At 41.5% G+C, this 24,888-nt stretch overlaps 1 protein-coding gene across 3 annotated transcripts in view; it reads left to right on the top strand.

Moving 5' to 3' along the window:
• The window catches only part of PARP8 (poly(ADP-ribose) polymerase family member 8), a 199,321-nt gene that overhangs the window by 110,685 nt on the left and 63,748 nt on the right, over positions 1-24,888 (top strand). For all 3 annotated transcript variants that reach the window (XM_059725191.1, XM_006264431.4, XM_019496117.2), the window contains 5 exons: positions 5,190-5,279; positions 6,448-6,518; positions 9,136-9,213; positions 15,167-15,261; positions 23,137-23,197. In XM_059725191.1, the coding sequence (XP_059581174.1) occupies positions 5,190-5,279; positions 6,448-6,518; positions 9,136-9,213; positions 15,167-15,261; positions 23,137-23,197 (395 nt within the window). The remainder of the gene's footprint in view (positions 1-5,189; positions 5,280-6,447; positions 6,519-9,135; positions 9,214-15,166; positions 15,262-23,136; positions 23,198-24,888) is intronic.

The raw sequence follows: 24,888 nt of genomic DNA, 5'->3' as shown, positions 1-24,888 counted from the left end.
TGCAAACTGCTCTTATATTTAATAGGCCATGAATGCTGAACAGTTCAAGTTACTCTAGGATTTTGGTTGTTAACTTGACTGAAGAGAAAACTTCAGGTAAATTTGTAAATATAGGACACAAACAAGACACATTTGCTACAGAGTAAATTGACTTTGCTTTATAGGAAAAGCAGTGACAAATGGCCATAAACTGGTAAAAAAACACTCCACATCCTTAAGAATGTGACATTTTAAATTAAGCCAGTATACAGATCAGATGATCATCCCCTTGTCAGTTAATCCTGTGGGTAGATTTTTGCTCAATACAAACTGGCTCTCTGCCACCTAGTGATGAGGCACTGTATTAGCAACTGCTTCAAGCAGTCAGTTTGAGACAGCTATTTTTGTGCGTCTGCTCCTTCCTACAGCATAAATTTACTACAGAGTAAAATCCAGGGTAAATTTCTCTAAAGCACTCATGTCATGTGTCACGTATATGACACATGTTATGCAGAAGGCACCTTTATAGACTAACTAAATCTGAAATGTGTAACAAGCTTTCATAGGCAAAGGGCTTACTTCATCAGATGCTGTGAAGGGATTGCAGAAGCAGACCTGCTAATACAAAGGGTCAGGTAGGGAAGGGAAGGAGAGACACTGCTGGAAAGGCAAGGTGAATAGAAGAGAAAAAAAACAAAGCAGTTAATTTACTGAAGGACAAAGAGTTTATGAAAGGTAATCTAGTAATAGAGTAAGAATCCACCATCCTGGTTTAGACCAGGGGTGTTAAAGATCTGGCCTACAGAGGCCTATTATTCAGTCTGTAGGTCTCAGATTGGCCCTGCACAGTGCATGCGGCAGCCCCAGCCCCACATGCTGCATGCAACCTGTGAAGCTGATCTGATGTGGGGTGCACATGGCACAGGGGCTGGATTGGCATGCCAGATCAGCCCTGCACATTGGATCTAGGGCTACTCTGGATCAGACCCATAGACAGTCCCCATGTGCTGGATCCAGCATGCAGGACTGGACTGGCACATGTGCCACTTATAGCATGTGCCCCGGACTGACCCCACATGACTCAAGTTTCATGAACCTGGAGCCAAAGCATACTGTATGCAGTGTGAGGGGCTGGTCCAGGGTGTGTGCTTCACTTTGTGTCCATGCCAGACCAGCTCTGCACACTGGATGTGGGGCTGGTCTGGGTCAAGTACACAGTCAGGCCTGCACACTGGACCAAGTTCTCTTTGGCTGGTCTAGTGCAGGTGTCACATGCAGTGTATGCCCTAACTAGTCCAGGTGCCTTATGCAGCATGTACCCTGGACTGGCAAAGTGTGCCATGCTCTGTATATGGGGCCAGGACTGGGGATGACGTGTGCAGCATGGGGTGCATGGGACAGGAGCTGGTATTCACATTGCATGCAGCCCATGGGGCTGGTTGAGGGCATGCACTATGTGCATCATCAGTGCTGGATCAACCCTACACACTTGGTTCAGTATGCAGGCTGGTCTGTGGGCTCGATACAGCCCACAGACTGCCCCCTAAGCTAGATAAGCTTGACACCCCTGGTTTAGACTGAATTAATGCAATCCAGTCCATGGATGATTTCTTGTTACCCGTTTTCCTGGTCAAGTTCATTTTTAAGTTTTGTTGTCCAAAATCAGGTACTGTGAGGTCAGCAGTGGACTGTCCACAGAGGTTAAAACACTACCACGGGCTTGTGTGGAACTGAGGTCAGATCAGTGTTCATTCATTCTTACACATGGGAGTTGCCCTGTTTGTCCAGAGTAGTCATCAAAGAGGCATTGTAAGCAAGTGATAGTATATATGATGTTGGTAGAGATGTAGGTGAATTGAGAGCTGCTGGCACAGAATTTCTCAATATGCCATTATATTTATGACAGACCTTGAAGTCTGCTTCAGATTCTTACCCTGTTACCTGGATTACTTTTCATAAACCCTGTGTCCCTCACTGGGTTAACTTCTTTGTTTTCCTCTCCCCTACCCGCCTTGCCTGTTTTAGCATTTCATCTCATTTTTCCTCTTCCCTTCCCTACCCTTTGTATTTAGCAGCTCTGATTCCTGGAGCCCCTTCTCAGCATCTGATGAAGTAAGCCCTTTGCCTGTGAAAGCTTATGCTATACAACTCTGATTTAGTTAGTCTGTAAAAGTGAAAATCTCTCTTGCCTTTTTCCTGACTTCAGACTAAAATATGCAACTGTCTCTCTCTGCCTATATTACGTGCACACAAAAACATTTGAGGTATCATGGAGATATTAGCTTTATGCATTACTTTATGTGTATCTCATCACCAATATGCCATTGGTATTAGTGTTGATATCACCTTAATATGAATGAACTGTTTCACAAACTTCTGAGAGATTTTTAAAAATTTGATTGTTAATCATTTATACTAAAAACAGAATGAGATGCAAGAATTTTTAATAATGGAAACTATTGGAAAATTTCAGATACAAAGCGAAAGCAAAAACTGTTCTTATACCACCCTGAGGAACATAAATAGCAATGGTGTTGAGAGAATAATGCCTCAGTGTTGTTTACACATTGCTGAAATTATGAAAGTGTCACTGATATTTTTAGAAAATGCAATAATGACTCCAATAAATCTCTTTGAAATGATTTCTTCATCATATCGACACATTATAAAAAGAATTATGTTCCAAAGGAGCTGTTATGGTGTATAACATCAATGAGTAAGCAAAACTTCCATTAATAGGAATCAATATAGTCTAGCTTCCTGAGCCTTGTGAGAGACATTACCATTTAGTGAGTATTTTTCTCATGAATAAATGTCTGTAGTGATGCACGCTGGTTGATGTTTTCTGAAGAGCCATTGTTGTCTGTTGTGCCAATGATGTGTGGATTTCTCACATATTGTGTTAATGAAAACATCTTTCTGTTCTAAAAAATCAGTTGGTATCATTACCAGCTATAATAATGTCCTGAGGCTTGAGGATCCTGATGTTGCAGTGAACGGGTCTCTGTGTCCAGGCATCATATTGAATATCCTGCACAGGTCTCATTGCAGGATCAGGGCCAAGAAAGTAAACCAGAGAGAGAGAGAGAGAGATTTAAGTTTCAAGTTCCATTAGGTTTACTAGTAGAAAAAAAATCACGAGCTGCCATTAGGGGAAAAAATTGGCAGTGCAAACTGTATTTTCAGGTTTCCAAAAGAGAACGACAGTGTGCAGTGAAAGAGATTATAATTAAAAATCTATAAAAGATGTAATGGAGTATCCTTTTACTTTGGTATATGTAGATGTTAGTCATTTTATATGCTGTAGGTAGTTTAGCATGCTATGCAGTACAGATGCTTATATTTCCTGCCGTCTCCTACACTACTATTTTAAGTACGAGTACATAGATTTGCTTTCTCCCATCCTTACATACTTGGCATATTTAGACCCAAATTGTGACTTATGCAAACTTGTTAGAGTACATAGTGGAGAAGCTGTGTACTCACATATCGGAAGGAAGCTTGCATGTGTTACATACCCAGAAATAATCATGCAGATGTACACCCAACACTGTGAATGTTTCATGTCATATCAATGAGAAAGGCAGGTGCAACACGCAAATAGATGCACAGCTCCCTGTCAAAGGGGCACAGTGATTCAAATCTGTTTTCTTAGGCAGAGCATACAACACAGGGTGCCAATACATGGGAAGCTGTACCCACCACAAACTGAACTGGCTGAACAGCTGAAACAATTCCTGTGCATGCTGTGTATTGTCTGGGGTATGCTATTCAAGAGTGAGGTACATTAGTTTGCAGACATTAATTTGATGCCGACCTTTATTGACCTATGTGCATGTTATCCAAGCAAGGCCTTGGTGAGGACAATGTAACAGAAGTAGGAGGTGATGGTGTAGGGTAGTATATGGCTCTGTTGGTCACTATATGAATGAGAATGAACATCTACGTGACTTCCTTTCGTGAACTAGGAAGTCGCATCATTTTCATACACACATGGCAATGTCGCTTCTTATCCACAAAGGAGGTGGGGGGCATTGTAGCTAAAGATCAGCTGATGTAGCTGCAGGAGAGGGATATATGGTAACTGCCATATGAGTTCATGGTTTGATCTTTGACAGTAAGCTCATTAGGGTGGGGTCCATGTCACAGTATATCTGTAAAGAGCTTAAGCACCATTGGGTCTTGATCTTTGTTCGGGGCTCTGGGTCCTGCTGCAATATAGATTTTAAATCATATTAATAGTAGTAATAATAAAATGTATATAGTCTTATCCTTCAACTAGAAGCACTTCGATGGTCACACTAAAGTCAAAGGGGTTCAATGAGCACAAGTACTGGTTTAAGTGCTTTTCTGGATTGGGACCAGGATGGTCAGCATTACTGAGTCCTTGTTTTGACTGTTTTTTTTAACCAAATGTATTATTTTCAACCCATACAACCAACTCATTCAATAGAAAACAAAACGTGTTACCAATCAGTGGCTGTTTAATGTTTCAGTGGAAATTATTTCCAGCAGAGATCCTTCTCACAAAGAATACTCTGCACCTTGTTACTCATCGCTACAGATGGGCTCAAGGGACCTACAGTTCAACCACTTCCTCGTACTTCTTGTTTTTGGAGAGAGTGGATTTAGAATCTCTGATTAAAACTCAAACCTACAGGTTTTAAGATGAGAAAGGCTTTCTGTAATCTGAATCAGACAAACATTTTTCTAGAATTGTTGTTTTTGTGTATATATGATCAGCCAGTGTCACATGAGAACTTCTTATATGATTTTTATAAGTTCAAGGCCAGTTCTGAATCAGCCTTCAATCTGAACACAAAGCCAGGTCTGACTGCTAGTCGGGCCTAAAACACAATCCGTGGCCAGGTCGACAGCATAGAAAAGGTCAGAATCAGATCCACCTGAGATTGATAGGAGTGTTCTGCTTCAGTGTTTTTTGTTTAACTCGTTCAGGACATACGATATTTAGATCATGATTTTGTGAAACTGGGTGTGAACAGTGGCTCTTCAGGCCTTCTATAATTGGCTTCCTGGTAAACGGTCTTAGCAGAGGAATTATGTATTGAAAAGTTATGGACTGTGATTTTTTTTCTTGCCTATGGAGTGGTTCCTCTGTTACGATGAAAGCATGCTAGGTGTGTGGTTTGGAAGCATACTTGGATGGTGTTAATGAGGTTGGTCTTCAGAACTATATTTTCCTTTTGTAGATAACACATATGTGTCCAGTTCAGACAACGATGAAGATGTGTTAGTTACCACAGAGCCAATCCCAGTAATTTTCCAGAGAATTGCAACAGGTAACGTTAAGAGTCATGAGTGCTTTGTCAAGTTAATGTTTTGTGCAGGAATGCAAGATGTGACCCATACATAAAATGTGATAGGTCAATACACATAGCTGCATAGTTATTTTCTCACAAATGTATTGTTGGGTATTCTTATGCATTTCAGAATAGAAGCAATTAAAATATTTCTTTTGGTGATCAATGCAATCATGTCTTTAGAATGTGTTCTCATTCTCTGAATGGTTTGCAATATGTGCTGAAGCTATTCTTTTTGAATACTGTGCTACGCACTTGTTTATTATTAAGGTGTTCAGAATTGTAAGAATTCATATTCAGTTGCTTACAACTTTGCTAAAATTTAATCATTAAAGTTGACATTCTTCGTGCAAGATCTCTACCTCAGAAGTTTTTTTAATGGAAAATATGAACCAAAATGATTCAGTGGTTTCTGAGGGTCAGAATAGAGGGAAAAAAGTTATGACAGTGGCAAAAATTCTGGTTCCCTTTTCATTTATAAGCTTTTTTTTCTTGCTTTAGAACAATATTTTACATTTTAGGCAGTGGGGGAGAGGGTGGTTTATGTTTCAACAATGTGTCTTGCTATCCCCATAAAAATGTGGACAGATTTTCCCAGGTTTACAAGCTTTTGAAAAATCAGTTTGTAACTGCTTGGTAGAGATGTCTTAGATTTTTTAGTAACTAGGCTTCCTAAAGATACCAGAAATAGTCTGCCGGGCAAGCTTTATTCTTGCCTATTTCAGAGAGATGCCTTGAAACATTCTGATTTAGAAATTTGATGTGTTACCCTAACTCTAGTTTACAGATTAAGAAAATGTAAGAAAAACAAGGCTCTGACAAACTAGCTGTTGGACAAATTGAACTTATTTTGTATTCTAGAACCTGAGGTGTGTTCATTTCTTATTTTTGTAATACTAGATTGCAAACCTTTTGTCACTTTTCAAAAGCTGCTTAGCCTCTCTTTTTGTCTTGTGTTTCTGAAGTGCCTAGAATAATGGAGTCCTAATCCTTAGTCAGGACTTGTAGGTGATGCTGCATTTCTAGTCTCCTCCTACTCCTCAGTGTAGATAATTCAGTTCTGCTTTTTAAATTACATTTACAACATGCTTTTAGATTTTTCACAGTTATTAACTATTTTTCTCTTTCATTTAATTTCTTTTTTTAGAATTAAAGAAAACCAGTGATGTCAATTGCTGCTTATCTATAAAATCAAAATTACAGAGGGAGAATGGAGAGGTGAGCAATATCTTCCTCAATGGGGAGATTAACAGACTACAGAGCATAACTAAATTTGCAGTTTGCTGTGGACATCAAAATCATTCCTGTAGTTTTGCATAGAGGCTATTAAACCTGGGGAAGTGTTTTTATCCAGCTAGTAAACACCATTGGACTACCTCCAGAACTTATATCAGGGGTGCGAAAAATACGGCCTGTGGGCTGGATCAGGCCCACTAACTGATTAGATTCAGCCTGTGGGCAGATATTCGCCAATTGATTTGGTCTGACCTGTGGCTGCCCCTGCAGCACTCCGCATGGGGGCAGAGGTGAGCCCCACTTGCTCCCACCTGTGGCAGCCCTCACCCCGCTCCCACCCATGCCCACTAGACGGTCTCGGCCTCAGCCAGTGCACAGCTTCCCAGCAGAGCTACTGCCAGCCTTGCTCACCATCTATATGTGCATTGTGACAGAGTAAATAACTCCACCATAGGATAGTACTTGTGTCAGGCAGTACTATCCTATGGAAGAATTCATTAGTTTACCCCAGACTAACAGGGGTGCACATGTAGATGGTGACACTTTACTGTGGAGCTAATTAGTCAACTACAGTAAAGCATCTCATGTAGGTGCACCCAGTATGTTTGAATTTTCATGGTGCAGACTCTAAACTCTTCTAGATAAAGTGGGCCCCAGGGAAAAGACTTCTTTTAATAAAAATCTTTAAGATGGACCATTTCTGTTTGTCAGAAAATCATACATTTTATTTTATCATGTGATTATATCTTATAGGATGGTTTGCACTCTTTTAAAGATTTAGGGGTTTTTTTGCACTGGGATGTTTCCATCTTCATTTGGTTTCTGTTTTGCAGCATGTTTTTCCTTGAGCTGGGTTGTTATTAAATAAAGTACACTGAAGTATTTTTTTCAATAAAGTAACAGCAAAAAATGATTTTTATGTCATCATAAAAAATGTTGTGAAAATGACTGAAAATATGATTTTCATTCTGTTTACACATGCACAATATACTGCATGAATACAGAAGCCAAAGTAAGGCAAGAAACAGGATTAAAATCTCATGCCATAAGGAACTGAAAGAATATCTGATTTTTTATGAATCTGTGAGGTTGAGAGGAATATTCTCCTTATTGATTCATACAGATGATTTCTGTTCCAGTAAGAAAATTCTGTACATGATATGTATATATAGTACATAATATAAAACAAAATTATCTATTAAACAAGACAAATGTGTTTTTATGGCTTTATCATATACTAATTTATGGTAGTTTCTTGGTAACATTGAGGCAATGAATCACAAGTGGATTATGGGAAAACAAGTATGAAGTCTTTCTTTAAACAATTGTATGATATTAAGAAAACACTCAATTTTTAGGACTAGATTGCGATATCTTGTTTCAACTGATTAGCATTAGGGGTATGTGAAATGGGCCATACTCAATTCAGATTTGGGCAACGGAGGTGGGGGGGCCGGCACGCTCCCTGGTGGACCCGGAAGTGGACCGGAAATGCTTGTGGTCCACTTCTGGGTCTGCTACCAAGCATGCTGGGGACCCCCACGTGCTCCTGTGGGACACTCCATCTGCCCCACCATCTCAGCATTCACAAGCATCCTGGCACCTTGAGGTATATAGAAAAAAACATTTAAAGTTGTGTCTATATTCAAATTGCTGAATCTTTCTGAATCGATTTGGAGGGTTCTGATTCGATTCAGAGAGATTAGAGGGTCCTCTGATTCAGTTTGGATTCAGAGATTTGGCCACCGAATTGGGCCAAATTGCCACTGAATTGAATCAGGGACCGAAGCTTCTCATAGCCCTAATTAGCGTGTTCCTCCATGATTAGTCCTATTGACTTAAATATAGTTTCTAATAATAAAATAAGCTACTAAGTGAATTACTTAGGGTCAGAATCTAGTATCTATACCTAACTAGAAGATGCCTAGACCTACTGAGAAAATTATGTTTGGTCTTTTCTGGTGAAGTCTAACCACTTTTATCAGAATGGAGGTTATTAGCAGATGTGACAGGGAGTCCTGTATGAAAAATGATCTGAGCTAGGAACTCAAGACTTCCCTGGTCTTGAGACTACCATATAAGGCTTTTAATGTTGTTTGTTGCTACCGATGCATAAATAGAGGCTCTTATAATTGATTTTCCAGAATACAGTAAGTTTGTGTCCTGTAAGACCATTAGCCGAGATTTAAAATTAATTAATTGCAGAACCTTTGTTGTGAATGAACAAAACAATTTAAAATCAGTCTGATCATACAGAACTTGATTCCGATAGCTTTATTCAGCAGCCAGATTCCTGTTTCCCTGAGTGTTACAGCTTGGTTTGTGAAGATCAATCTATTTTATTTAACCTAAGCAGTCTTAATGTAATATCCACCCAGAACTCCACAGGATAGCATCTAGCAAAGATACACAACTATTTTCCATGCTCAATTAGTGGGAATTTTGCTATTGATTTGGTGGCTGTCAAATCAAACCTATAATACCATCTCTAAAAATGTTGTTGGAAATCTCTTTCAAAGAACTGTGTGAGGTGTTTGAGAAAGAAAGAAAAAAAAGAAAGTCATTCTGCTATTATTTTCTGTTTGTTTTTTTAAATAAGGAGTCAAGACACAATAGTGCAGTTGAAGAAGATTCTGAAGGAGATAATGACTCTGAAGAGTTCTATTATGGTGGACAGGTAAGGATGAACATTTCCAACAAGTTTAAAGCTAAATATCTTGCAGACTTCTGTGCTTCATGACATTTGGGATGTAGGATGTGATCTAAGACCATGTAATTTGCATTTTGTATTGATGTTCAGAACTGGACAATGTAAAGAACAGGGCAACTAGCTGTAACTTGGAGGTGCTCAAAAACAGAATCTGTCTTACCATTCCCAGAAAATAAAGTATTTGCTCTCTAAAACAGATCTCCTATTGATATAAATGGAAGCAAGAATGAGCCCTAATTTGTTTTCTGTTGCTGTAAAGTAAAATCAACAACATTGCATTTCAATGGTAAAAATAGTTGTTGCACAGTTATTATGATCTAGGGCTCTACAGCATAATTCACCTTGAAAAATGCTGATTATTTTTTTAAAAATTAATTGTAATGCTTAGTGTCTTTTCATCATGTTCCCTCAGCAGAATTCATTATTATCGCATCCCGTTATGTAATCAAAATGAAATTGTTCTCTTCATACCTATTCTTTTTGAGACATCAGTATGAGCATTTAAGCAGACTACTTTATTTACTCAGCTTTTGGAACTTTGCCTTGCAAGTATTGTCTAAAAGGAATAGCTTGTCTTTTGTGTTGGTAAAATAACTTGTTTATAAGAAAATGGAAGTAAATCCCTGTAGGTGCTCATGAAAGTAGTTACCTCAACAGCTCTGACACTGAATATGCAGAGGTCAAGCAGCACCGGTGGTACCTTCCCCTGCAATGTCCAGTCTGTAGTACACTGCTTGCAGATGAACAGGACACTCTCTAGCACTCTAGTTTTGCAAAGTAGCTGGCACACTTATTTAGAGAACCAACAATGTACTATGTGTTTTACGCACATGTGTAAGCATAGGGTTACACAGAACTGTTCTGTGAGCAAAGTTATGGTTTAGTTTTGATGTCAGAAAATGGTCGGTTAGGGTGCCAATAAATGTTAGCGATATGCATGGGATTTAGAGGATGAGGACACCAGATCATTCTATAAGGTACAGAATAGCTGTTAAACGCTAATGTTTTTTCTTGGATTATTTTTTGAGCAAGTAACCTTACATTATGTTACACTGTATATTTTTAATGTACCAAGAAGTGGTGGCAACATGGTTAATATGCCTTTCTACCAGTCCAGAGGCATGAATTCAGGCTAGCTGTAACTGAGACCTGCTCACTGAGGCTTTAGAGTCAAAGGCAGGCAGACATTGTGCTAGTCATATTGTTCCCCTGTGTGCCACTGGCTGTAAAAACCGTCAAGCAAAGAATATAAGAGAAAGTCAGCAATAAAACTCAACAATCACTCGCAAAAATAAAACAATGAGCAACCAAACATCATGAGTGAAAAGAGGAAAGACTGTAAGAGATTGTTAGAAATATCATTAATAGGAAGAAGAGAAATAGATTTTGAGATAAGGTTTAAAACAGCGTGACCAGAAAGACAAAGTGAATTTTAAAGAGTTCTGTCTCCGTGCCTACAATAAGAAAAGGCATGAAGAAGTAAAGCAATGGAAAAACTGTGAGAGGAATAAAGGGAGCATATAGGATGGCTGGTAATACAAGAAGCCCCTTAAGAGTTTTAAGTCTTTTAAATGAAAGTGGGTTAATTTTGAAGTAACTGCAGAGATGGAGAGGAAGACAATGGAATGAAGGCAGATTAAATAGTTGAATAGATATGCAGGGTATAGATAACAGGCTGCATGGTTTGAAATCAGTGATTTAAGTGCCTTAAGTGGGGTTTTGGAAGATAAGCCTATATAGCATTTTAGAAGTAAAGGTATGACATTCTGAGTATTTGAACCAGAACTTTTTCATTATCAAAAGCAAGGAAAATGTAGATACATTTAGGCGATGATAAATGCCATTTTAGCAAGATGGGAAATACAGATGGAAATAAAATCACCATTCAGCGGTAGCCCTGACATTTTTATGTGGGAATAATGAGAAGTGAAAGGGTGACAGTGGAAAATAAGAAAGGGTTTGGGAGGGATGGTGAAGGAGAGACACAATATTTTGTTACTAAGTGAAAATATTTTATCTCCTTCCCAGTCCTATGTACATAATTCCTTCAAAGGATGTATTGGGTAAATATTTTATAGAAGTGTAGTAATTTTGTAACCTAAATTCTATGGATTTTCAGTGGGGTTTAGGCATGTAAACCACTTAATCTCTTGTTAAAATGCTACCTAGTATCTTTATGTAGACAAAAAAATATGTATTGTGCTTCAGATTTAAGTTTGAGACTTTCTAGAAGCTTTGTAGATATGGCAGAGTTTTCATATCTTTTAGCTTTACTACTCCCTCTCTTGGAGAGTCTTTGTTAGGTCTTCCTTTGAATTTCTGTATTTTTGCTAATTGCAGATCAGGAATTGTGTTCTTACTTGTCCTAATACAGAGTACACCTGCAGATGCTCATGTACAAAACTTCTAGTCACTTCTGCATATTCGTAAATGTGGCTGGGGTTCTATTACAAGGATGGAAACACCCTGTAGATGTGTGTCTAGTACAGTGTTCTTCTTTGCCAACATGCAGGGAACATAACATGATCTACCCTCTCCAGTCCTTACCTACCCACTGTTAGAAAATGCAATTATATTGAGCGGCCAAACATCCTGATTATTCTAGTTGGATTTTACTTATTATTGATACAATAGCTTGACCCTGAATTACCATCTTGGGGGTGGATAGGGGAGTTTGCAGCAAAAGAAAGTTCTGATTCAGTTTTCCTTCTGCATAAAACTGGAGTCCATAATTATCAGTACATCGCTTCAGGATTTATGTTGGTTAAACGACCCTGGAGTGAAAGTGTGGTGTCACATTTTTTTCTTTAAAAAAAGTTAGTCTTCTCATGTGAAATGGAAATTAAATCTAAAGTAAGGGTTTTTGAGTTATTCCAGAGCGACACTCTGGGGTAACTATTTCTGATTAACTGTCTCTGAATGAGTCAACTCACAAAGTAGATTAAGCTCTTTCAGAATAAGAATGGGCTCTTCTGCAAGACGTTACATTGGATACTTAACAGGAAGATCTCCCTCCTACCCATCTAACTCCAAAGTACTCTCTTCTTGGCTGTGGAGGACACTTGATATCCCATAATCCTTTGCTCTTCCTCCCTCCCTCTCTCCAAGGCTACTCTGGGTCAGCCTGCAGCAGTTTGAGTCATGTTGTCATGCCATGCAACAGAATGCTCCCTCACCCCCCACACTACCACCCCTGCACTCCTCCTGGTTGGACCAGAGGCATGCAAAGAGTGAAATCAGGAGGGTTCCCACCATGGAATAATGCAGCCCCCATCCCAATGCAAGGAGGAGAATGTTCTCCTGGGGCTGGGGCCCTCTCTGGGATGTCTGGCAACTGTTGCTTTTCAGCCCCTACCAACTGCCAGTTGACACCCTTGCAGGAGAGAGAGCAGGCAGTCAATTAATAGGTTCTCCTAAAAGTGACAATGGCACAGGGAACAGCTCTGTGTAGCTTACCAGCCCAGAGACTGGAAACTATGCACACTCCAGCTCCCAAGCTGTTTTTCTACTGGTAAGAGTTTCAGAAATTAATTCCTGTCCATAGCCGTTATCTTTTAAATTCACATCCATTCATAATCTGAATTACCATTCCCATGTAGATAAGCCCTCAGGGTGAGTTTGGAAGAGATCCTCATTTCTTCTTCTTGAAGAAGAAGGATTTGTGGGTAAGAGTCCTGAAACCCGTAGCTTACTCATTTTCTCCGTGACAACTGCTTCTGTATGACACAGCAAAATGCCCACCACCCAGGAAAAGCAATTTTTCTCACTTCCCTGGAGTGGGACCTAGTTTCTTCAGTACGGGGGCAAGATCAGAACTCCTTCAAGAGCATCATCATCCATTTTTTTAAAATAACTCTGATTCCTTAGTTTATGTCCCTCACTTTCATAAATGTGGTAGTACCTCTGGGAACCCTGTGCTACTGTTACACAGCTGAATTGGTGCTCCATATTTTTTTTTATGAATTCTAAATGTAATCAAATTTATCCTTGGCTAATTTTCATTTGTAAAGGGGAATCAGATAACTACTATTTAATTAAATTGAAAATGTCAAACTTGATAGAGACTGCTGTTTCTCAGAAGTAGGGTCCTAGTGCATATAGAACTCTGTACTTGCAAAACAGAGTGCAACCTTGGATGTTCACATTCCAATCCTATAGCTGTCGCACCAGGTCTCAGTGATGCTAATTAGATTGTAGTTCTTTTCACAGGCTTCAGTTTCCAGTTTATCTTGTTTATTAGCCATACTTACTGCATTTGTATTTCTCCATGGAATGTATTTTGCATTTTCACCTCCTCATTTCCTTTTTCTGCCACTAGTGGGCCTGTAGCTCTATGGCCTTTTCCTAGAGTTAAGTTGCTTCTTTGAGTCTTTTCCCCTCTAGACTGCATGCTCCATTGCTGAACAGTTTTGGTCATCATCCCCTGTAAAACCAGTCCTCTAGCTGCTCATTATGGATCATTTCGGAGCATGCTCATAAACCTAAGTGTAGGTGTGTTAGCCAGAATGGAGGCTTTGGATGCATTTTTACAGCTACTGGAGCAAGGTTAATTTTTTTTTCTAATTTTTTTCTACGTTTTGGCAAGGTCCCATTTAAGGCCCTATTTACTGACTTGTATCCAGCCTTTAGGTATGTTTAAACATGGTGAATCTGGTATCAGATATTTTCTAGTTCTTGCCCACTTTTCTAGTTCATGCATCTTATGCCTCCTTTGTCTCATTTTTATATGTAATGTGTTCAAGTTTTGTTTTTATGCTCCTGTTGCAATTCATACTAGGGACTTAAGTGCCTCATTGCCTTAGAGAAACTAGATATATTAGATGGTCACAAACTACACCTAACATACCAACGGCAATGTAAACATCCACAAAATTGCTTCATTGTTCCCCTTCCCTATGTAGATGTCATAGATACCCAACCCTATTATACTTCTAAATGTTAATGTGATACTTTATAATGTTTAGGCATCTAAATGACTCTATGCCTACATCTAGATCCATCCTGTGAACAGCCATAAAGCCTCTGAGATGTCTATACTCCCTATATACATCTATTTTGGCCTGTAAAGGTCCCTAGGCAGATAGACATGAGCTATTACACATGTTCATATGTGATCCAGAACAGCTAATAGACATCTAAATATAACAGTGCTCAGTTGCTATAACAGTGCTCTAATTATACCAGTGCTCAGTTCCCATTCTAGAAAATACATCACCTCTTCATATGCCCATGAATCTTAAACAAAGATAACTACTGTTTAACAACAACATTGTGTCGAGTATGGGAGTACCAAACCTTTTGCCCAGTAGCCTCATGATTAAGATGCTTGTTCAGAAAATGGGAGATCTGGTTCAAGGACCTTCCTCACTGTGAGAGCATTTCAATCTACATCTAATTCTCAACAGAGCAGTGTAACTACTAGGCTATGGGGTAGGCAAAGCTGGGAACATCTTCCATCTCTCTAGGCCAGGGGTTTTCAGCTGGGGGTATGCATACCCCTGGGAGTACTTGGGAAGGCCTTAGGGGGTACTTGGCAATGTGTGCTGCAGCCATTTCCACCACCACTGCACTGCTGGCACTTCCATCACCAGCACTTCCGCCACTGACACTTTCGCTACCACTGGAACTCCCCCCCTGCTTGTCGACTGGCTGCCAGGGGTACACTATCCCAAAAAGGTTGAAAACCCATGCTCTAGGCCACTGTATGGAAAAGAATGTGAGTCATAGGATCTGAAGGAGGGCAAGCAGGAGGAGCCTAACTGTAGTCCACAAAAGTGAGCATTGTCCTTGTTGAAAGCAGGGAATCTTAGATTCTGGCCTCTGCTCCAACTTGAGTAAAACAGTGCTTGCATTTGGCCATATTACAGCTATTTTGCTATCGGTGAATGTAAAATTATTCAGCCATATTTTCTTTCTACAGGTTAGCTATGATGGAGAGCTTCACAAGCATCCACAACTGGAAGCTGATTTGACAGCTGTGAGAGAGATCTATGGACCTAGTGCAGTATCTCTCAGGTACATCATTTTACTGGGTCAAATTCTGACCAATTCTGTGTCTTGGAGAAAAGTAAAAATCGGTAACTAGCAGCATGAACTTGGAGAGTAGAAACTAGTTTGCCATTTTCCAGCATCTTTAATATGTTGCAGATAGGTTTTTCTGCACACTTTACATCACCTTTTATACCAGTGATTCCCAAACTTTTTATATCTGAGGAACACTTTTCTTCTGATTAAAATTGGTGGCACATTTTCTGAATTTCACAGCACCCCAGTGGAGAATCACTGAGATGGATCTAAATTCAAAAAGAGATATGGAGGGAAGCCATGTGGCTAAAGAAGTGAAAAATCATTGATTTGCTCAGGGGCAGGCAAAATATGGCCCTGTGGCCAGATCCGGCTCACCAGGCACTTTCATCTGGCCTGTGGGTGCCCGAGTATATACCCCCTGTGGCAGGGCACTGTGCGTGTCTACCACTTTAAGGGCCTGCTGCTGGCAGCCACCAGGTGCCTGGTGGGGGCAGCCATTTTGGAGTCAGGGGCTGTCTATATAAACAGGGCAGTTTGGCTGCTGGAGGCCAGGCAACAACATTGCCTGGCCAGAAGGCTGCTGAAATCATCTGGAGGTAAGAGAGGAGCTATAGGGGATGGTAAGGAGGCTCCTGGTCCTGGTCCTGACCTAAAACTGCACCCTGCCAGGAGTGGGTGGCCTGGTGGGGCTCTCAGTGGCGTGGGAGCCCCCAGGAAATGCCACGCCAGTTACCACCCTGGTGAAAGGCGGATCGGGGCGCCTTAACCCCTAGCCCCCACCACTGGGTGGGTAACCCCGTTTGTGTGAAGGGCCCAGAGGGCAGACCCCAGGAGAGAGAGAAGGGCTAAAGACTCAACCTGATCGAGAGAGTACCCTCAACTGGCCCATGCTGGGGCCAGGACCAGAATGGTTAAAAGGGCCAGGGGCCCACGGCCAGGGATGCCCAAGTGGGGTCCCCACTGGCCTGGAGGTGGGCCAGGGCTGGTAGCCAAAGGTTCCAGGGGGACCACACCTGAGAGGGGAACAGAGTTTCAGGGAGCTAGGTAGCCTGAATGAAAGCAGGGTAGGCCGCCTGAATGGAGGGATTGTGAAGGGGTTCTGTTAGGAGGATTCTGAGGGCTCAATGTGGGGTCCAGTGATAACGAGAACCTCTAGATGCCATCTGCGAGGCTTGGGCTGCGGTATAGGGGAGGAAAGGAGCCGCAGAGAGCACCCCCTGGCATCGGGGCAGCAAAATGGGTAGCCTCCCACTTAATTGATATCAATTAATCAGTTCACATCAAGGCATGGCGGGCGAGAAGGCGGGCCACGGAGATCGGCCCCAAGCAGGCCCCCTGATACACCCCCCAACATACCCTATTGCATCTCACTCCCACCCTCATGGGTGGAAGGGCCTAGCCCAGCCAGCAGCACCTTCCGGGTGGGGCCCCTGCCGCCACTGCTGCAGCTGCCCCGGGGGGACCTGCTTGACTTCCCTGGCATCCTGCTTGCTCCAGGCAGGTAGGGAGGCGGCGGGGATGGGGGCAAGGCAGGGCGGAGGGGAGCTTCAGCTGGGTGGAGGCAGGAAGCGTGGGGCTGGGGCTGACAGCAGTGTCCCATCCCCTCATAAACCCCCCACACCCCACCACAAACACACCGCCCCACACCCTATCATATACACACCCCCATCCGAACCACACCCCACACTCCCTACACACTATATACAAGAGTAAGACTTAATTTTTGCGTTATTATGCAATCTCCTCTATATACAGTATGCAAACACAGATCATGACAAATATATTTTTTAATAAAATTAAAATATGTTATAGTACACGTTTGACTTTTAGTGTATGATTTGGTTTTTTTCTGGTTCCAAGATGGCAACCCTCCCCTGGCTTAGGTGGACATGATAATGGAAATGGCTGTCAGAAGGAGAACGTTGATTAATTGGTCTCCATGGCCAACAGTGGAAAGACAAGAAAAAATAAGTTTAATTTGTGACAAAGAAGACTTAGGTTGGATATTATGAAAAAAAACCCTGTCTAACGTTAAGGGGATGAAACAGTAATACCGTCTACCTCAAGGTGTTGCGTAATCTCCTGCATGGGATGTTTATAAGAACAAAATAGACAAATCTCTCTTGGGGATGGCCTTAGGTATCCTTGAACTTTCTTTAGTAGTTCCTGGGGGAGGGGTGTGTGGCAAGGGGAGGGACTTAAGGTGGCAAAGGTCAGGGGCTAGGGGGTGGGACTTCTATCCCAATATGGCAATCAGGGAGTGGGGCTACCCATGTGGCCCTCAACAGCTCACCAGAATTCATTAGGTGACCCTCCAGCCAAAATAATTGCCTGCCCCTGTTCTAGCTGGTGCCACTTAAGGGCTGCCGGGGCAGGACCTTACCCTACTGTGGTCTGTTCTTTCTACTCTTTGTCCCCCCTCGTGATCCCTGGTCTTTACCTCAGGGGGCAAGAACTGCTGCTCAGGCTGTTCCTGCAGCGTATCACATGTCAGTGATCACCCCCATAGGCCCTCCTGCCAGTCCGAGGAGCATAGGGGGAGTAGAAGGGATGAGCCAGGCTGCAAAGCATGGCTCTAGCTGTGTCTTCATCTGGAAGGGTGGTGGAAGGCAGCAGCAGCAGCAGCAGTGGTCTCCACGGAGCAACCCCAGCCTTCCCAACAGTAAAGTCAGGACCAGTGGACTTCATTGGAGGGTTGGACTGTTGTATTTTGTTTACAGTTATTGTTCAGTAGCAACTTACTGTATTTAATGTGACCCTGAATTTAAGACAATCCCCCAATAATTAGATTCTATACATAGAAAATATAAATTTGTTTTAATTTCCCCCACCCGCAGCCTCGGGCCCTCCCTTCCCCCTCAGCCTCTGCTTTCCCCTGCCCCCAGCCTCTGCTCACCCCCTCCCCCATAGCCTGTGCTCCCCCTTCTCCTTCCCTTTGCTCCATGCCAGCAGGCTCCATCCATGCTGCAGCCTAGGCCCTAGACATGGCCCTAGCCCAGCTCCCCATAGCAGCCATGCAGGCTGTGTGCCACTGCTAGAGGCCAAGTTGGGTCTCTGCTTAGTGCACCAGGCTGCAGCATGGATGGGGCCTGTCAGTGTGGAACAAGTGTAAGGGGGGGAGGGCACGGAGGGAGGGAGAGGAGCAGGTGGTGGACCAGGGGATGCCTGGGGGGGAGGGAAATGGCGGGGGTGTAGAGGCAGCATAAGGGCAGGCAGGAGCTGTGGCTGCCGCTACATCCCTGAGATGGAGTCCAAGCCACAGAAACTGCATGCCCCGCTCCCACCCAGCACCCTCATATGCGATTCTAAGATGAGGGGTTTTAAATGAGGAAGGAAAACTTGTCTTAGAATTGAATAAATATGGTAATTCAAAATATGTGTTTATTCTGTCATAGTCTGTTCTAGAGTACATGAAGCATGTTAGAAAACATGACCTATTAGGAATGGTTGTAGGAACTGGGTTTGTTTAGTTTTGAAAATAAAATGCTTAGGTGGACATGATAATGGAAATGGCTGTCAGAAGGAGGACATTAATTAATTGGTCTCCATGGCCAACAGTGGTGGAAAGACAAGAAGAAATAAGTTTAATTTGTGACAAAGAAGACTTAGGTTGGATATTATGAAAAAAAACCTGTCTAACGTTAAGGGAGTGAAACAGTAATGCAGTCTACCTCAAGATGTTGCGCAGTCTCCTGCATGGGATGTTTGTAAGAACAAAATAGACAAATCTCTCTTGGGGATGGCCTTAGGTATCCTTGAACTTTCTTTAGTAGACAGGTTTCATAGATTCCTAGATTCCTAGATGGTAGAGTTGGAAGGGACCGCAATGGATCATCGTGTCCGACCCCCTGCCCCTGGCAGGAAAGAGGACTGAGGTCAAATGACCCCAGCCAGGTGACTATCTAGCCTCCTTTTGAAGACCTCCAAGCTAGGCGATAGCACCACCTCTCTTGGAAGCCCATTCCAGATCCTGTCCAGCCTTACTGTGAAAAATGTCTTCCTGATATCTAACCTAAATCCACTCTCAACTAGTTTACACCCGTTATTCTAGTCACTCCCTGGGGCTCCTTAGTAAACAGCACTTCCCCTATTCCCCGTTGGCCTCCCCTAATAAATTTATAGGCGGCCACAAGATCTCCCCTCAGCCATCTCTTGTGAAGGCTGAAGAGATTCAGGTCTCTCAACCTCCCCCCATAGGGTCTGTCACGAAGGCCACTAATCATGCGAGTGGCCCTCCTCTGGACCCTCTCGAGATTCCCTGCGTCCCTCTTGAAGTACGGCACCCAAAACTGGACACAGTACTCCAACTGTGGCCTGACCAGTGCCGCATAGAGGGGGAGCATCAACTCCTTTGTTCTATTAGTCATGCACCTGCTAATGCACGACAAGGTGCGATTGGCCTTGTTGATGGCCTCATTACACTGGTGGCTCATGTTCATCTTGGAGTCAATTATGGTTGGACCAAGGTTGGACCAAATGACTTCTCCCTACATCCCTCTGACTCAGTGATTCTGTTTTTCCATAAGAAAATAATTAAGTAAGAATAACATGACTTTATGACTAGTAGACAGGACTTAGGCTACAGAATGATAAAGAAAAGGTTGCAATTGCCATATAATAGCGCTAAAAATAAAAAAAAATACACAACATAAAAATCTTGTGTGTTCCTTGTAACTATTTCAATTAACCTTTCTAGGATAACTTTTACTATTTTAGGCTAGGAAAAGAGATATTGTTTAAAACTAAATTGTACTAATCTGCTAAGCTATGTGAGAATTTAATGAGAGTACATTTTAATGGCATAAATTTAATTCCTTGGACAGTATTTCTAAATGAAAAAATATCTTCATTATAATCCTTCTTAAGTGGAAATTCATTAGGTCTAGAGGACACTGGGAATTAAAAGTCGAGCAGGTTTACATGACATGGGAAATGAATGATATAATCAGTTAGGTGCCAGCATGATGACTGCTACTCTCTTGTGAAGCTATGTACACCTTGATAATATATTCCCACAGGCTCTTAAAATTACAACAATAAATGTAACCTTTTAAAAACTTTAATTTGCTTTAATTTATTGAGTAATTTGCTTCATTGTAGACTGTATGATCTCCTAAGGCTCAATTCATTAGGAATTGGCATCAGTGGCTGCTTCTGGCATGTGGAAAACTTTCATGCCTCCTGTGTTGGGAATACTTATAAAGCCTTAGTTACCACAAAATACAGCATTCAGCATTTGGTTTTATCCTCTTCTGGAGCACTACTTCCCTGGCACCACCAAGTCTAATTAATGACGACATTGCTGCACCCACTGAATGAGCATAGTTCTAAGAAGATGGACTCTTCCTCTTCCCTTTCTGTCTGTAACTGTCCATCGGTCATAGAAATTTAAGGATGAAAAAAGGGTTCTGTCAGTACTATTTATAAACACTACGCCATTCTTCATTGAATTGGCATTAAAGATAGGCAAACCCTTGTATCTTATTAACGTCCTTATGAACCAGACTCCTTCACTGGACGGTTTCAGGATGAACCTGGATAAACTTTTAACAAGGATATGTTAGGAATAGTGCATCTTGCCTTTCTGCATTGGGTTGGAATAGGTGACCCTTTATGTCTCTTCCAGCCAAATGATTCTGTGACTCTACCTCAGTCTCAGCATGCTCATTGAATGATTTTCACAGCTCTTCAGGTTAGTAAAATTCACAGACGGTTTCCTGCCACATTGGTGTTATGGTAGCCACAATAGGCTATGGCAGGGAGGGGTGATTCCTAGCTACCGCTGCTCTGAGAAGTTAGAGCATGGGTAGTTTTTACATTCCTAAAATCCTTTCTGAATTGGTTGCAGCTTTAGTAAGCTTTAATTTCCTTCAGTTGTACATTTTCCTTTTTGTTTGCTAATCTTTTTCATGTTCTTTGGTTCTGCTTTACTTTAAGGCATGATCCTTCAACACTCACTAATTTAAGTAAAACTGGCATGCCCATTGCTTGCACGAGTAAACCTTACTCAGGATTGTAGAGTTTGGGCATTGGTTCTAAGAATTCAGCCAAAAAAAATAGAGACCTTTGTATGGATTGCAGTTCAATGCATGTTAGTGAGTTTAGCCACGTGACGCATAGAATATTGCTATATCTTGAATTTAAACCCCTATTCAACACTGAAGTCTAGGAAGTCAGTAGGGCCTCATGTGGATTCTGATCCTACCTTTAAAAGACTCATTGAAAGGTCAGGGCTTTTGTCAATACAGACTTGAACTAAAGTGCTATGAAGTGGATATTTGCGCTAAGACTGGTCCTTTTCATTGGCTTGCCAGGCAAATTGGCTGATGTAGTTAGACAGAATAGCAACAAAATATTTTCATATTTTAAAATGAATGTATCACAGTTAGTTCAAACCTGGTTGTCAGAATGTGTGTGTCAGGGGAAACATAAAGGCTAGGAGGTTTTTCTTATGTCCAGTTAGGGATAAATAAGCAATGAAAAGGGAAGAAGTAGGGACTCAAAGAATTCTGCCTCATTAATGTGTGACAAGGAGCTGTGGATAGTTATAGACTGAAGAGAGAATTTCTGATATCACAGATATTTCTGCTCTTGATATTTACATGCTTAAGTAATTTAGATGTAAAGGGAACATAAGAAAAGTATACTGTCTACTGCAGCAGTTCGGAACCTTTTTCAGTCGACGTACCCCTTGGTCTCAGAGTGAGACTTCACGTACCCCGCTTTCAATGGGAAATTAATATTTTAGGCCCTTCGACCTGTGTCAGACAATGTATGAAATATATCTCACGTACCCCCTGATGAGGTTTCACGTACCCCCGGGGGTACATGTACCCCCAGTTCAGAACTGCTGGTCTAGTGTATGTGAAAAGGAGCATTCCAGCTAACGTTTTTCATGAGTCTTTAGCAATACTAAGGGAAGAAGCCAAAATGAAGAAGAAAAGGAGTCTTGGAGGTTCACTTATTCTGCAGCAGTTTCTCCAAAATAACAGATATTCATAAAGCTTTTCTTTGACTAACACCAAATCTCTGTTCTTGACATTAAGAGCACATAGGAACTCTGACTTCTGATATTTTCAAAGGATATTAGGTACCTTTATCCATTAGAAAGGTATACAAACTCTTAGCATTGTTTTGATTCTTTAGAGATTGGGGGTTTTTTTTATTATAGCAAATAAAAACCCCAACTATAATCCATAATCTTTTTTGGGGATTAAATTAATAATTTGCATCTCACCTATTCTGTCCAAAACTGTTACAGCTGAAGTTTGACAGTCAGACAAAATTTTAGGTATGTTTGAATATATTAGACACTTCATTTGAGGTAGGTAAGAAATTACCCTGTGGGTCATGACAAAATGTTAACAAACCATGGAAAAATAAAAATGGGAAAATACTGTAAAAATTGTCTATAACTACCCCTCTCTCAATGCTCTATTTAGACCTGTGAAAGTTAAGGTAAGCACCTGAATTTATTCAAGCTCCTTAAGTCAAAAGGAGTTTGATGTTGCCACTAACAGTGCAACACACAACCTATATTGTCCTGGGTTTTCATTTTTTTCTGGTCCATGGTGAAGTGTACATGATATGTGGAATAGTAATGGTAGCAGAAAATTGAGAGACATCAGTATGAAAGCATTGGTCTGCTCAGGCAGAATATGTTGGAGCAACTGACCTACCTTGCTGTCCAGCAAAAGGTTACCCACTGTGGAAATGTCCTAACTCAGTATAAAATATCCATTTTGTACTGGTTGTATAGCATTTTATAACTTTCTTCCTTAATAAGATCTCTCCTATTATATATGCTCTTATACTGACAGTATCTTAGATAGTTCTACTGTAATACATTTTTTTTCCTTTCAGGGAATATGGAGCCATTGATGATGTAGATATTGATCTGCATATTGATGTTAGCTTTCTTGATGTAAGTAATCTAATCCTACAATTATATAATGAACATTAATACCCATTTAATTCTGTCACATATCAGATTCTGTAGTCACCCACTGAGATTCCCCTTTTTGGATGCTTGATCTTCACAAATTCTTGTCACGTTATTGATTGTTCTTCAGTTCCCAGTAGAGACATTTTATTTTCTAAAAGGAAACTCATTACTAAGATATTTTGTAGCTGTTTCTTTGCTACATTTTTATTTTTATATTTACTTTTTAATGTGCCTTGCAAATGGCAAAAGTTTTAACTGACGCAAATGCAGTGCATTGCTTTTTGCTGCAACAGAGTCTTCCCTATACTGAGCCATACTGTATGTTCCTGGAAGGAAAAGGGCCATGAATGAGGATCACCTAGTTTAACTTTCAACAAATGCTGTCTTCCAAGGAGAGATTTGAATGACAAAGGAATCAGAGAACAGTACTGCTTAGCTTCCCTTTCTCCCTGGAGGCATCATTTCTTTAGCTTCTTGCTTCCACACCATACTTCTGTAATAAGCTCCTTTAGGGTGGTACAGCATTATTTTCTGCACAGATATATCATTTTCCAATGTAAACATTGCATATAGGATGATTACTCTTTGGCTTTGCCCTGGAGCCTCATGAAGACTTAACATGTAGTGTGAACAGACATAACAGTTATACTGGTGTTAAATTATATCAACATAAGATGTTCTGAAATTACTGTTAATGACATAATTATATTTTACAGCTGTTAAATCACATCATCTTAAGATGTTCTGAAATTATTGTCTGCCAGAAAAAGAGAAACTAAAATGTTTTAACTTTAAACCTGTTTCATTCAGGAATGGGAGTAGCCACAGGTAACAGTTTAGCTGGAAGAATGCATCTATTCTTCCAAATGGCAAGTTTCCTTCTCCCCTTTAGAAGGATTAACAATCTGTCCACAGCCTCCGCTGTGAATGAATTACTAAAGGACCTTGTTAGATCTTACACTGTAAGCTGATCAAATGTTAATTGGCTTAGTGTTATTCAGCTTAGTGGAGCAGTCGCACGGTAAGGTGAAAAACCTACTTTGACTGTTCTTCACCTGCACAGCTCTGACTTGCCGCTAGAAGCTTGGTGAGCAGGTGAAGGACAAGGAGCAGGACCTGCTTGCTGCTCCCAGTGGGCAGAGTGGGCCCACCACCGTGTCGGTTTCAGCGAGACCCAGGGAAGCAGCTTTCCAGGGGTTCTCCCGTCTTGCTGAAACTGACACAGTGGTTCTACGCCGAGTGCGTGGCTTAAGCCTGGCAGTCCGGCTCTCACTGTGGAGCTGCTGTGTCAGTTCCAGCAAGACCAGAGAAACCCAGGAAAACAACTTACCTGGGGTTCTCAGGTCTCATTAAAACTGACACAGCAGTTCCATACTGAGGGCGAGGCCACCAGGCTTAAGCCCTGACAGCTCTGCTCTCAGCACAAAGCTGCTCTGTCAGTTTCAATGAGACCAGAGAGCTTCTGCAGCCCTGGAGCTCACTCACTTTGAGCTCTGAGGATCATGATCTGTTTTTCTCCAAGGCTCAGGCAGCACCTTCACTCGCTAGTGGGAGCTGAGCCAGTCCAAGTGGAAGCAGGAGGCACCGTGGCCACTGGGTGTTCTGGGGAAAAAAAGATCAGGCACCTGGGATCCTAGGCGACATCTGGCTAGCTGGCAGCTCAGCTGGTT

Source organism: Alligator mississippiensis, chromosome 3 (genome assembly GCF_030867095.1).
Source record: "Alligator mississippiensis isolate rAllMis1 chromosome 3, rAllMis1, whole genome shotgun sequence".
NCBI lineage: Eukaryota > Metazoa > Chordata > Crocodylia > Alligatoridae > Alligator > Alligator mississippiensis.
This window is presented reverse-complemented; position numbering and strand designations above follow the sequence as displayed.